Here is a 14,312-nt window from a genome sequence, read left to right as displayed (position 1 = left end):
GCGGTCTGCTAAAATTCACAGCCTGTTGGAAATCCGCAAAACTCAGAAGTTATTCTTATACTGAAGGCATGCAGTGGAATTGGGATGAAGTTTGAGGTTAAGCTGAAAGTCTTGCAGGGAAGGAGAAGAGTGGCCGAGAAAGAGTCCTGTAACTTCTCTGAAAGCAGTTCCAAACTGAGGACACAGCCTAGCTCAGCTTGCAAACATTTGGAACCTTGTCCAAAACCACAGTGAAGCATAATCTTATATATAAATAGTTTAAAATTACAAATCGTACTAATTGCAACATGGTTTCTACTGCTTTACATTGAAACATAAATCAGCTCTGCTTTTTAACAGTTTCTGACAATATAAAACTATTAAATTTCTTCTGTTCACGAATGAAGCAGTTCATTCATGTTTTGTCTATGTAGAAGTCTGATGATTTCAATAATCATTACTTCAAAAAAGTATAAGATTGCATAACAGTGATAACAGAATAGAACTATTCTGTCAAAAACTTTTAACATAAAAAGACTGAATGTCATTGATCTGTGATCCTGATGGGTATGTTTTCCAGGAAACCAGATTTCACTGATAAAAGAAAAGTAAACACAGTTTATTATTTCTTTTTAGAGAGTTGCTATCAGTAATAGATTCCTTTTCTTTTGCTTTCAAACTGCTATGTCTGCATCTAGTCTTTCTCCATCACATATACCCAAGCTGTACACAGAAAATCCCAGGAGAAAGAAAATAATTTTCTAACTCTCACATTAGCAAAGAATGTAGAAGTCATCTATGCCCACATGTAGGATAAAGTTTTAGAAATGCATCTAAATCACAAAGTTAATATGTACTTAATGCATTTATACATCTGAAGGTATAGTTAAAAGCTCTCAAAATCTGTTGAAGTTAATTGGCTTTTTCCTGTTTGTCTACATTAAATACTCTGCATTTACAGTTTAGTTAATAATCCTGTAGCTGAAGAGCTGGAATGAATCTGTCTAACATTACCAAAACTGAATCTACAATGCTAACAAACTAAAATCTTAAAGGAAAATTATAAATCAAAAATTTTGCTTCCTACTATTGAAACTACTCATTACTGGTGCTGAAGTGAAAACAAGGACGAAGATTATCTGTACTGTTGGGTCCATGAGCAAAAGCAATCTTTGCTGCCCCATAGGAACAGGCTATTAGCTCTCTGTTACAGGAATAACCTTCACTTTCCCCAGTGTGTTTGGTAGTTTGATAAGGTATTGTTCTGGTGCCAGTAGTTTGCTATAAATGCTGTAGGCATTCATTCTGCTCAGCAGGATGGAATTTGGATTACTGCAGTATTTTTTCACTAACTTTGGTTGACTTGGGAAAGGGTCATAATGACTGTTTGCTCAAATAGTCTCCGAAATATTCCTCATAATTTGTTTACTTTCTAAACAGAAGATATTCTAGTTGTATCAGGAACTACTTTTAAACCAACCTTAGTAATTATTGCTGAAGAGTTAAAGTGATTATAAAGTAACTGTTATGTGTGTAGTTGTTACAAAATGCTATATTTAATATAGCTACTGATTTTGTTATCAAAAGGACCCATGCATGAAACCTTGGGCCATCGTTATACTGTTTATGTAAATTCTCTGTATTTGTTAGGGAAGAGAAAGTACCTTTTACCCCACTAGGGTCATCTTTAAAAAAGAGAAACATAGCTCAGTATGAAAACCTTGGTAGCTGTGCCCATATTGTGATCCTAAGCAAGTAGACTTCTGAGAAAGAAAATAAATAAAATATAAGTGAGAGTACCTTTTGTCCAATGATGAGAGATGTTGTGCTTTTATCTGCTCTGCATTTTGCTGCTTTCCTCCAGAGAGCAGGGTTATCGTCAACAAGTAAAGAATTAGGAATGTCATATTGTCCCAAACCCGTCAACTCTCACCTAAATGGCTGTTGTGAAAATGGAAGCAAGGGCTACTCTGACATTTTGCTCTTAAATTTGCTATGCTTTTTGTAAATAATATATTGTAGTCCTAGACTTGACATTTTGTCAATCTATTTTATTTTGATGATCATTTCCTGTTTACCAGCTTCTGTGTTAAGGTATTCAATTATTAAATAGTAAGTGTGAAGGCAAAGTTTCTACTAGAAGGGTTTTGAGCCTTCTGTCCATATAGGAGTCGACAGTAGCTGTGTAAATATGTGGTCCCAAGTATCACTGCCTGTCTGTAAGTTCTGCTAGATTAGAAGTGATGTGCTGATTTCCTTCCATGCTCCATTCAGTATAAAGATTTTATCTATCCATTTGGGAATCCTTAATATAACATGCAGAGCAAGTCAACTGTGGTTTCAAAACAAGTACCACGCTAATACTGAAAACATGTCAAAAGGAAAATGATTTTTCTTATGACAAGTATTTGATCCCACTAATCTTCAAGCGGTGGCTGTGCTGTTCTTGTTTTGTGACTGCTCTATTGCTGAGATGTTTTGAGTTTTCCTGCCTAAAATTATGCTCTTCTAAAAATACAGTATGTAAATATGAGAAAATAAGTGAGGCCAGGCACTTTTCTTCTGACAGCCTTTTACATAAATGCTGCCCCCTCAGTTCTCCCATCACTGTTTCTCAGAGCTATGCACTTTGATTCTGTCAAAAGGTGTGGTAATGAGAGCAGATATAATTATGTTTCTAAAAGCTGGTGACCACAGTCTCAATTAAATAGTCTTTTAAGGATGCTTTGAATAGTGGAGAAACATTTGACTTGAAGTATCTTTATTCTTTTTAAGATCCAAGTTAATGGAAGGACTGTGGTCCTGAACACCAGGTTATTAGTATCAGTATTTATTAACTTTAAACATTTTTTTCTACTTATATTTCAGTAATGCTCAGAGCTTCAAATCTGTAGGCAGAATCTGTCTGTGTTTAAAAGGCATATAGGAGAAACTGCCTGTATATGTCTGTGTATGTACACATATATTTATATAGCCATATATAACTAAAAGAAAATCATCCACCTTTACCTTCCAGGAAGAAACCTTGTTGTGTGAATGTTTTAAAACATTTAAATATGACCGTACATGCAGATAGATGTAAAGTATCAGAAGCACTATCTCTGCCCTTGAGATCACAAGAGACAAACCTGCGTACGATAGCAAGAACAAGGAAACTCTGACTTAGGTACCAGCATCAGCATTAGGTGATCGGGATGTTTGGGCCAGTGCTGAAGGCAAGCCTTTACAATTGACGATGGAGGGTGCAGTTCCATCTAATTTAGCCTACTGTGAATGACTCGGCATACGTGACGTCTACCTCGTTTGCTCACTATAGAATCAGATTATCTTTGCGCTACTCAAAACATGGCAATAAATGCAGTGATTTGGAGTTAATATAAGGCAATTGAAAAGTTGATCAACAAGTCGCTTTGCCTATAAACTCCTTGCTCCTCTGTCTGCTGAGTGTTTGCGAGGAGAGGGTTGGATTGCAGTCAGCTATACAACACAAAACATTCTATTCCCCTTTATCACTTTTCTGAAGAAATTCAGCTCTGTGAGGTAGCTTTAAATTAAAAAAATTAAGTTTTACTGATAGTGGCTCAGAAAATTGAGAAAATAAGACTTGAAAATTATTTATGATCTCCGTGGTATGCGAGAGTGTGGATTTCTACATAGTAAAATACTGCACAGGTTGCAGTGATACAGTGAATTATATAGAGGTAAAAGCATGTGGCTTAAAACCATATGACATGAAGTACATTGGGGAGAGGGGTGGGAGAACTTACTTCATTCCAAACTCTATATGAAAATATTATGCACAATTAACTTGATTTTCTCTGCAATGTTCAATTACATGGTTACATGAAGACCATTTTGCTCTGCTATTTGGGCTATGAAACTGGGTCTCAAGAGAGCTGGACTGTATGCTCAGCTGTGCCATAAACAAAACTATATAGCTGCTGTAACACCAGCCCCTGCAGTTAATAGAATTAGTTGGGGAGAAGACTTTTCCAGCAGAAGGCAGACTGACAGTGTTTGTCCCTAGCAAAGGTAATTGTGCAAGAATCCCAAAGCTATCTCACCTGCCGAGACTGCTGTTCTGGGCTAGTTTCTTTCCAGAGAGAGATATTTAGGGGCAAGATTACAAAGGTTATTTGTCCAGTTGTTTTGGGATGAATCATTTCCATTCCACATCTGAGAACAGACGGGGACAATGAAATAAAAGGTAAAATAAGATTAATTGTTTTTAAGTATGATTTTAGTTATATTTTGGTATTTAAGTCAAGAAGTAGCAGAGAATGCTTTCTGATAGCATATCTTATTGTTGTAGATGACCCACCGTACCTGTCTGAAACAACACCAGAAAAGGTACAAAAGCAGCAAAAAAGAGACTAAACTTTACTGGGTTTACCTAAATTGATGGTGGTTTTCTCAGCTGTGTCTCTTTGTATATCCTTATACAAAGCATGCACTTAACGGCATCCTGACTTGCACGGTTATTATAGCAACGCTGTAGAGATCTTTGAAAGAAAGTGAAGATTAATGTTGATATATTGATGGTAATTGTAAATCTTCCTCTTGGAACTGAAAATTTGGATCTTAAAATTACAAATCTTCAGTTCTGTTGCATGAGTTAAGATCAATTTTTAAGCTTGTGGTCTAAAATGAGTTCATATCTTCCTTAAAATTAGGAAGCAATTTGATTATGAGACCTAGAGAAAATGAATGTAGCATTTTATTTGTATGTACACAGACTAAAAAGCAAGGCATTTATAACAAAGAAAATTAAAGCAAGGCACTTATAACAAAGAAAATGTAATTTCATTGCAGAGTTTTGGTAATATGTTCAAGAGATGGAAATTTTATTTGTTGATTAGATTTACCCATAGAATAACTGAGGGAAGTTAGAAATTTGGGATGCTCATTCCTGCTTAACTCTTACTCCTGAGTTGACCTCCTGGCCCAGATGCAAATAGGAGCAGTTCTGTTAATGGTAGTGGATCTGTCTTTATATTATTAGGAGATTTAACCTGTTGACTTCAGAGAACTTACTCAGAGGTTTAAAGTTAAGCGTGTGCATAAGTCTTCATTAGGATCTGGATTGTAGTCATTACCTGTAGAGAGGGAGAATTGATTCATGATCTGAAAGCTCAGGTGGTGGCACAGCTGTGTAATGTTGCATTTGATTCATTATAGCAGTGTGTCACCCTGGAATATAAGTATCTGTAAAACAACATGAATTATTAATACAAGTAAAATGTTAAAAGCTGCATGGACTTGTGATATTGGCAAGTGAGGTGGCACTGGAGTGGTAAATGCTGATGATAACAGCCGTATAACAGCTTACAAATTTCATTTTTCATGTCTGTTACCTGCCCATCCCTCACCTCTGGAGCTTTGTACTCCAACCGCAGTATTCCTGGTTAAATGCATGGACTTTGTTTTTCCGTGTCAACCTTGGTCAGCAGAGTCCTGGTCTGTTTGAAGCATCCTTTTCCTCATTTATAATTCCAATGGATGGGACAGCCACTGCTTTACCATAAGTGTCTCTTCCTTTCCTTACTTTCACTGGAAAGAAAATAAATGAATGTCTTTCACTCCTCTCTCCCCTCTCCAATGGATTCCCCCCCACACTGGCTAGAACAGAAGTCAGAGTAGTTCAGAAGCTATAATGTCTAGAATAATTATCAGGTGGTTGGTTCTTCCACTGAATTGCTTCCTTCTTGTACGAAGTATACTCCATGCATGACCTATGTTTTCATCGCAGCCCTGTAAGGATTACCAGACAACTCACCTGGGATATTAGCTTTGTATTTTATGGAAAGTTAGGAAAAAAGTACCTCTGCTGTCTTTGAACAAGTCCTGGCAGGTCTCGTTCACGGGAGTGGTACCGCTGTATCTGCACTGCTGTGCAGGGGCAGAGTGGAGCAGAGCTTTACCCATCCAGAATACCATCTGGTGGGACGCTGTAAGGGTGCCCAACGCAGGCAGACATCCAGAGGGATGAGGTACGCACACTGCGTGCATCTTCAGGGCTGAACTTGTCTGCTGTGTGGATGGGCCTCAGGGGACCATGGCTCACCCATCAGTCTGTACTTATCCGGCCTACTTTTCTAGTAGTGCGTGACTCCGTGTAAGGCGTATCATATAACCAAAAGCCTTCTAGAAAGGGAATTGGATTTATAGAGTGACCAATTGCAAAGGGAATGGGATTTAAAGAGAGCCTGAAGTGAAGCTTCATTTGGGCTGTTCTCCACAGGACATGTGAACATGAAGTGCCTTCACCTCTGAGAATACATTGAATTTCAGGCTGCACCTAAAATGGAAAGCAGAGGAGTGAAACTCTGTCTACATTCCCAGATTCTGATCTCATTTAAATTCACACAAATCTAGTGTTGAGTAATGAAGTTCCTTCAGATTTAAGGGAAATCAAGATCCAGCCAGTGTGATTAATCTTGTGAATAAAAAGGTTCGGGATTAGACATTCTTTCTGCGTGACACTTCAGCAATATGCTGTTATAAAAGACACAGCAGGAGTTAGTCTTGAAGTGTCAGAATAGCTTCTTTAGTGACAAAGCATTTATACATGTAAATTTTCAAAGAAAGTTGGCAACCCTTTTGTGGGTTCAATTTGCACCTGTCATTCACTTGCGGATGCAAATTTAAGTTACTTCCAGCTCTAATTACAGTACTTGATTGTCATCACAAATCAGGTAGTCAGATGTGAATCGACTGAGGTTTGTGCCATCATTTGTTGTTAAAACTTGAGTGCAAATGTTATCATCAAAAAGCAAAGTCGACCAGGGCTTTGCCCTGCTGATAAGTACAAATATTACAAATAAGTACAATATGGAAATAAAAGGAATTTGAGGGGGAAAAATAACAAGGAAAGGAGTGAGCATGTGGTGAAAGCAAGACGGTAATAAGGGAAAATATAAAGTAGATTGTTTTGTCTGTTGCAACAAAGTGTGGTAATAGGAAGAGATATTTTTTCAGTTAAGTGTTTCTTAAAACCCCGGTGCCATTTGTACCTTCCAAATATCTTTTCTGTAAGAAATTCTAGTTCTTTTATTTTTGCTGACAGCTTTCTAATTTTCAAATGAAAGAAGATGATTTTATAAAATTATTCGTCAGATGACTATTATGCTGTATCTTTCCAATTTGTCATTATATTTATAAGGAAAATTATTATATAGTTATGTTTTAATTTCAACACATAAGAATTTGATTTTTGACTTCACTGGAAATGTTGAGGTCTGAAGATTGTTAATTATAACTCATCATTAAATTAAAACCAGGAGATAGGTGCAACATGTTATTGTGCCTCAGCTAGCATCTGCTAGACAGTGATAATTCAGCACAGATTTTTTTTTTTTTTTTTTTTTTTTTTTTTTTTTAGTCAGAGAGTCTGTTGCATAAAAATGATAGTTGAAATAACAAAGGATTGGTTATTTTATATTTGGATCTGAGGGTAGGGCCTAAAAAGGTGAGGTAATTCCACTTCACAGATCTTCAGTGCTCAGTTAAAAAAAAAGAGGTAACGGAGAAGAAATAGCAATGGATGGATGGAGGCACTTAATCTAAGTTTAAAGATAAATATAAAATTGTATTTAACATGTGCACTTACAGATTCCACAGTCTTGCAACCCACTCAGCGAATTTTTCTAATACCTGTATTATTTCAGCAGTTGGCCTTAATCTCATCTCTTTTTCTTGTTATTGAATAGACACGTTAACTCAAAGAATGCTTATTACTATGGAGATTTCTAAATTGCTAGATCTGTGGAGCCTACTTAACCTAATGTAAAAGGTCCTTTTTTTTCTTTCCACTTTTCTCATTACTGAAGGAGAACATTTTGGCCCAAACAATGTCTGTATACATAAGCACAGATTTATTAAGTTTAGAAGATTTGTACTGTTGTTTCACAAAATGTTGTCAATTTGCGGTATGACTTTTTTTATGATGAATGGCTTTCCCGAGCCAAAAAGCTAATGACATCCACGGCTTCCATGCCTCGCACACACATGCGGTCCAAAAGGCCACAGATAATTTCTGCCGAATCAAGACCATAAAGAGAGAATTTATAATCAGCTTTAATGTATTTGGGAGCTAAAGTACCTTAGTCCCTCATCAAAGGGAATGATAAAAAGCAGAATTAATACGGCTAGACTTTAATTATTTCTGAGTGCATAATTACTCTTTAGCTAACTGGACAGGAGGTATGTTATTTCTCTTATTTTGAGCAAAGGAAAGCCATCTGCAAACATACAGTAGTCAAGTATTGAGATTTTTAAAATGCATCATCTATTTCCTTAGCATTGATTGCAATACAAATAGAATAAATATTTGAATAATACTTTAAATAATGTAAGAACTATTTTTAAATTAAATGAGTAGAGAGTTTGCTAGGAGTTCCTCCTGTATGCAGCATTCCTTTAGCTTTTGTAGCAAGACTGTTCATTGCCTTTAGGAGACATAAACTGCAGTAATCGCTTCTTCCCCTTTTTAAACTGACTTAGGGGTCTACTTTTCCATTAGCATTAATGAGAGTTATGGGTACGCAGCAACATGAGACTAAATGAGACTAAACCTTAGAGAGAGTCTTGATAAGTAAATCATTTTTGTATCAGCATTTTAGAAGCTTTAGTATCCTTTTCCCCCCTCATTATTTATGGTACAAGATTACGTTGTTGATATTTAATATTTATTACATAAACTGTAGCTAAAATTTAGGCCAGCACAATAAAGCAGCATATCTATTGGAAGGCTTATGTCTTAAGCATAGTAAAACGGTCTTTTTTTTTTTTAATGGATGCCCATTTGGGGAAGTGAAATGCTTGAAGAGGAGGAATAAGTGGGCCTTCACAAAAGGTGAAGAGAAGCTACAGTGGAACAACAGTGGAAAGTAATTGTGGGAGAGGGACTTTTGGCAATCAATTCTGTAAAATGTATACTCTCTTTTGTTTTATTGGCTCCTAGTCCATCTTGTCTTTATATCAGTATTTTTATAATTAGTTTCTGTTACTTAAAAAAAAAAAAAATTAAAATGATGGAAGAACCCTAAAGAATCATCCACTGAATAAACAGTCAGGGCTAAAGAAATAAATCTAGTTGAAGGATACATTTAATTTACAAAATCATAAACTTTCTGTAGAATATTAATTCAAACCTGCAGAAAATAACTGAAGATTATACACTTACTAAGCAATTTCGTCCCTGATTTTTACTTGACTATTGCTGTTACATTTTGTAGAATCTTCCCATAAGATTTTATTTTGTTTATCTGGTAGTGATTTTGGCATGTTTTTCTGTGTAAGAACTCAAGACGTCAGCCTTTCTTTATGATCATACTGACACAACGATGCTGTTACTCAATGTAGTCTGTTATTTGGAGAATCAGAAGCAAAAGCCATTTCTTACTGATTTTAGAATGAGAATTACTGCTGAAATGGGTGGAAGTCTAATCCAGAACTTCTCTGAATACTACTTTCATGATTTCAGAAAATTTCTCCAGCAGCCATACATGAAAAGGGCAATACCGAACAGACAAGCTCAGAGCTCTGCTTCCTCTTCGAGGATTCAGGATTGAACCACTTGGTGTTGCTGTATGCCATTGTAGGCAGCCATGTGCACAATGGGTCTTGAGCTGATGTTGCTTTTAGGGATTGCAGAGCAATTCAGTAATACAAATTAAGTTTCACAGCATCCCTGTGTGTATAGATAAAATACAGATAGTAGGTAAGTAGTTTCACACCTGGTGCATGAGGACCAAACTCTGCTTTGGTTTCTAGACTTCAGATAGCATTGTAACTCCAGGAAACAGAAAACCAATCTCAAGTGTTTTGGTCTGTGTTTCTCTAAGCTAGCTATTGCTGAGATGTAATGAATGTGGTCTGTTATATTTGCAGACCGAAGCAAACTTGTGGCAGAAATCACATCTTATTTCTTTCTCAACAGAATACTGTTCTGGTGCCTGGTGGGTCTGCCACATGTCTCCATCAGGGATGTGGCAAGCAGAGCCCCTGTATTGTGAAATAGATATATAGGTGTATTAGAAAACATGTTTAATCAATGGCACCTTAAAAATAGGCCAGCCCCTTTGCAAAAGGAATTGTCAAGCATTGGAACACGCTGCCCAGGGAAGTGGTTGAGTCACCATCCCTGGAGGTATTTAAAAGATGCGTAGACGTGGCACTTAGGGACGTGGTTTAGCGGTGGACTTGGCAGTGCTAGGTTAACGGTTGGACTCGATCTTAATGGTCTTTTCCAACCTAAACTATTCTGTGATTATCAGGAAGGTGGTCTGATTTTTTTATGGTTTTCAGAGAAACTCATAACTATATAAATACTAAAATTATCCAGGTTATTTTTATTAGTGAGCCCATTATGCTTCACCATATTCTAAAATCAGAGATGGTATGAGACCAGTCATTTACGTTGGGGTGTTTGATGCACTACGTAACTGCTGTTGAGATCTGGAACCAGGACCTACACAAAATACCTCCTAAAGGCCAGCTCTTAAAGAGAAAGTAACGTTCATTGTCTTGGTATTATCCAGAAAAGGAATCGCCCTTCTCTGTGCAAGTTATTTGGAGAAATGTGTGCTGTTTGCCTTTCCAGATGCTACTTTGTTCCTTTCTGTTCACTTTAAAAAATTTAAAAGATAGCAAGAAGCCAGTAAAAATGTGTACGTATATCTATGTATCTATCTTTGTCTGTGTCTGGCTCTCAGACTTATCCACTTAGCTCTGTTAAGTGCATAGCCCTTAAAATTCTTAAGTACATTCTTCCTTTTCGCCGTGCTGAAAACCCACCATGAAATTATTATTATTCTTTGCATACATCTTTTACTTTTCTAGTTTTATTCTTTTAGAAGTAAAATTGCTATAGTATGAGAATGATGGGCAGCAAAACATTTGAATAGGATCATGTTATCTAGATACCATATGTTGTAAAGATTATATTCAGGGCTTGTATTAGGAAAAGCTGTTGCATCACTAAGGCTCTGTATTAAACAGAGTGATTGTTGCAGGTGTGACTATAAAAATGCTCGTGTTTAATTTACGATATATTATTCTAGTGTTCTGTATTTAGAAGGAGTTTAAAACTATTCTCTTGATTGATGCAGTAATTAAGGTATTCAGCTTTGGTTTTCAATAATATGGTCCAGTTACTACATTCACAGTTAAAATCTCATGGTACTTCATGGGTTGTTTCTGTTTCTCAAATCCATGCACCTGGTACAAACATTTTATGAATTTTTTTTTTTTTATTGCATCACTCAAATACATGGTATTTTGCCTATAAACAACAGGTTTAATGCTGAATGACTAATATCCTGTAAAATAACAGAGCTGGAGAGAACTTTTTAAATACAAATGTTTCAATACTCCATAGTGCTTAGAATTAATGCATGTCTCTTGCCTACATCTACTGCAAATATCAACACATACTGTTCATCTCTTTTTTGTTGTTGTTTTTGTCTATTGCTATTTTATGCATGAGAAAGTTCTTGTTTTCTACTCTGCTTGGCTGGCTTTTTCTTTTTTTGTTACTTAGTCCTGTGTTAGTACTGATTGCTTTTTTGCATGCAAATTACAGAATGTCATGGAAATGAGAGAGCTCTGAAAAAAAAGGAAAGATAATGCTGAGTTCCAACTGTCTTTTGTTTGTGCGTAAGTGTGTAAAATATATGACGTGGAAATATTTTCAGAATGGCCTTTGACTTTCCTTCTGGTGTATATTTTCATTACCGAGTAAAGGAGTGGGTATTTTTCCCATTGGAAAATACGATGAATCTATTAATACTTAATAATACAGGTACTGGGCATGAAAGAATTTTGTCTTGCCATCCATTTATAGAAATAAGGAATTGTGATATTGTGTGTCTTGCCCAAGCTAAAAACCTCAATTCCATATTCAATGCAACTTTTGTATACTGTGTGTGAAAACCTGGCCCCATTGAAATCAATAGCAAAAATAATTGTCTTCACTTGGTCTAGGATTTCACTCTGGTTTCTAGTTTACATATGGATGTTAATGTTTCTTTACAAATATCTCAGCAGGTAGTCAAAGGTTTCAAGGGAATCTACAGTTCTATTTAAATGAGAATGTAATGAGTGTGTCAAAAAAAAGAAAAAAAAAAAAAAGCCAAACCTATGCTTATCTTTGTAAAGCACGAGCTTAAATGGTTAAACATAGAAATGTGAATTAGCATTTCACAGAAAATATTGTTTTAACCAACTGTCAAGACCTTGATTAGCCACCTTATTGCATCAAATGCAAGAGGTAATTTGGCAGTTCCTAATAACAACGATGACAAGGAACAATTAAGTGGATAAATATAGTTTATGGTGGGTATGCTTTTAGTAAACAAGCTTTGATTCTTCATTTAAAAACCATAAAGCGCTGGGCACTCTGATTCTTGTGCTAGATGTTTCTAATAGCCATACCCCCTAAGGAAGGTTTTGCTGTAATGTTTGAAAAACGTAATGAAAAATTGGTTGTTATAAACTAAGATTTCCCTCCCTGCAAATGTTTTTCTTGAAACATCCATGGGAATTTAATATTCACTGTTTTTTTTTCCTCAGTCTTGTATATTCTTGAATTGTCTTTTTTCCTCCATTTTCTCCGTTCTCAATCCTAGGTCCCCTTACAAAGAAACAGACAGATGATTTAGGTGATAATGACGGTGCTGAAGATGAAGGTATTTTTTTTGCCGCCAAACTGATTTGCATGACAAGGATCCCTGAAAATCTTTTTTCTCCCCTCTTTTTTTGACTTCTTGTCTTCTTTTGAAGAGTTTTTTTTTTATTCCCATTTTTGATGTGTTTTGTCTTCTTGCTTGTTGTTATACATATATATATTTTTAATTTTTTAAAAGAAAGAATGTTGTTAAGTTCTACGTTTTGATACAAAACAGTAACAATATTTAAAGAGGAGGGTTTTTTGTTTTCTTGAAATGGACTTTTGATATGTTGCATCCCACCTTTTGACTGAATTTTGTCCATACTATTTAAACTAACACTCTTTTAAAGTTTCTCTGTACACCTTTTTGCATGTTTTCTAACCCTATGTATTTCACCAAGTACAAAGATGTTTCTTTTTTCACTGACTGATCTCAGTTTGATAAACATATAAAATGTTGTGTTTATAAAAGGAAAAATACAGAAAATTCTTAGAAAGTGTCTCTTAAGCAACTGAATTTCCCCAAATACAAAGCGTTCTGCATTTACCTTGCCATGAATAAATATAAACAAATGCAAGACTACCCCACCTCCCTGTAGAAGAGAGGTAGCCCTGGAATGGCAGGCAATATTTGTAGTTGGTGAGGCTTTGTGCAGCACCGGTGAATTCAGTGGAGCTAAACTGATGTCATCTAAAGGAATCTGATTCTTTCTGTTTTCTACAAGCATACAAAGATGCCTATCTGCTTGTGCCACCCCTTAGAAAACTGTATTACCAAGTAAAATCAAAAGTTTGAAATGTCAAGCATATTATACTGTTTAAGAATTATGGCTGTTAATCATATAAGCTATGCAGATTTGATATTTTTTCAGGACTATGAAAATGGTAACACGGGGCTCTTTCTCCTGAGCAGTCTCATCCCTTCAAGTAGATGTGCTTCAAAATTCTGAATCTTAAACACATACTTTGTATATTTTATGGTCAATGAGTAAAACAAATTACCATATAAGACTGGTAGAGTTGCTACTTGCTTCTCTGTTAATATCTGGGGATTTTTTTTTGCCAGATACTAAGATGAAGCTTAACTTGTAAACTGCAAGGCTCTTAATTAAGAATTTTTTCATCACACAGAACATTAACTGTTTTACTCAAACAGAAACGTGCAGTCTTATCACAAAAGGCGAAGGAAGGCAAATATGAGCATTTAACTTCTTACCCAATAACTGAACAGAAACTTTATAAATAAACCCACAAATTTGTATGTGTTTGTTTTACAATCCTCTGCTGAATCTGTGTTAAGCATATGAATGAAAGCCCACCAGTTGGCCCAAGATTTGAAAGAACGACCTAATTGAAAATCTCCTTTGAAAGCTCTTATATTATTCAGAGCCAAGTATGATAATTCAGATCCACTTAGCTCTATGAAACCAAGTCTTTTTTACATTAGTTCATGACAGAATATTGCAAGGGACAGTCTTGTGTATTCTCCAAGACCTGTGACACTGAATTAGCCATTGTAAGAGTTACTCTGTCTTGTTTTAACAATATGGTTTAGGAAACCATTTGAAACCTGGGTTATTCATCCAGTGGACCTTAATGGCTCTCCTAAATTGCTGTATAATTGCCAAGACAGATGCTAATGGCTTAACGTTTTTTGAGTCCT

The 14,312-nt window shown here is 35.9% G+C and overlaps 1 protein-coding gene across 6 annotated transcripts in view; it reads left to right on the top strand.

Moving 5' to 3' along the window:
• The window catches only part of NLGN1 (neuroligin 1), a 330,636-nt gene that overhangs the window by 102,019 nt on the left and 214,305 nt on the right, over positions 1–14,312 (top strand). For 4 of the 6 annotated variants that reach the window (XM_069792705.1, XM_069792704.1, XM_069792702.1 and 1 more), the window contains one exon: positions 12,609–12,668. The exons of the other annotated variants lie outside the window; for them this stretch is intronic. In XM_069792705.1, the coding sequence (XP_069648806.1) occupies positions 12,609–12,668 (60 nt within the window). The remainder of the gene's footprint in view (positions 1–12,608; positions 12,669–14,312) is intronic. 6 annotated transcript variants of the gene reach the window in all.

Source organism: Haliaeetus albicilla, chromosome 9 (genome assembly GCF_947461875.1).
Source record: "Haliaeetus albicilla chromosome 9, bHalAlb1.1, whole genome shotgun sequence".
NCBI classification, from domain to species: domain Eukaryota; kingdom Metazoa; phylum Chordata; class Aves; order Accipitriformes; family Accipitridae; genus Haliaeetus; species Haliaeetus albicilla.
Note: the sequence above shows the minus strand (reverse complement) of the source record. Positions and strands in the feature narration are given on the sequence as shown.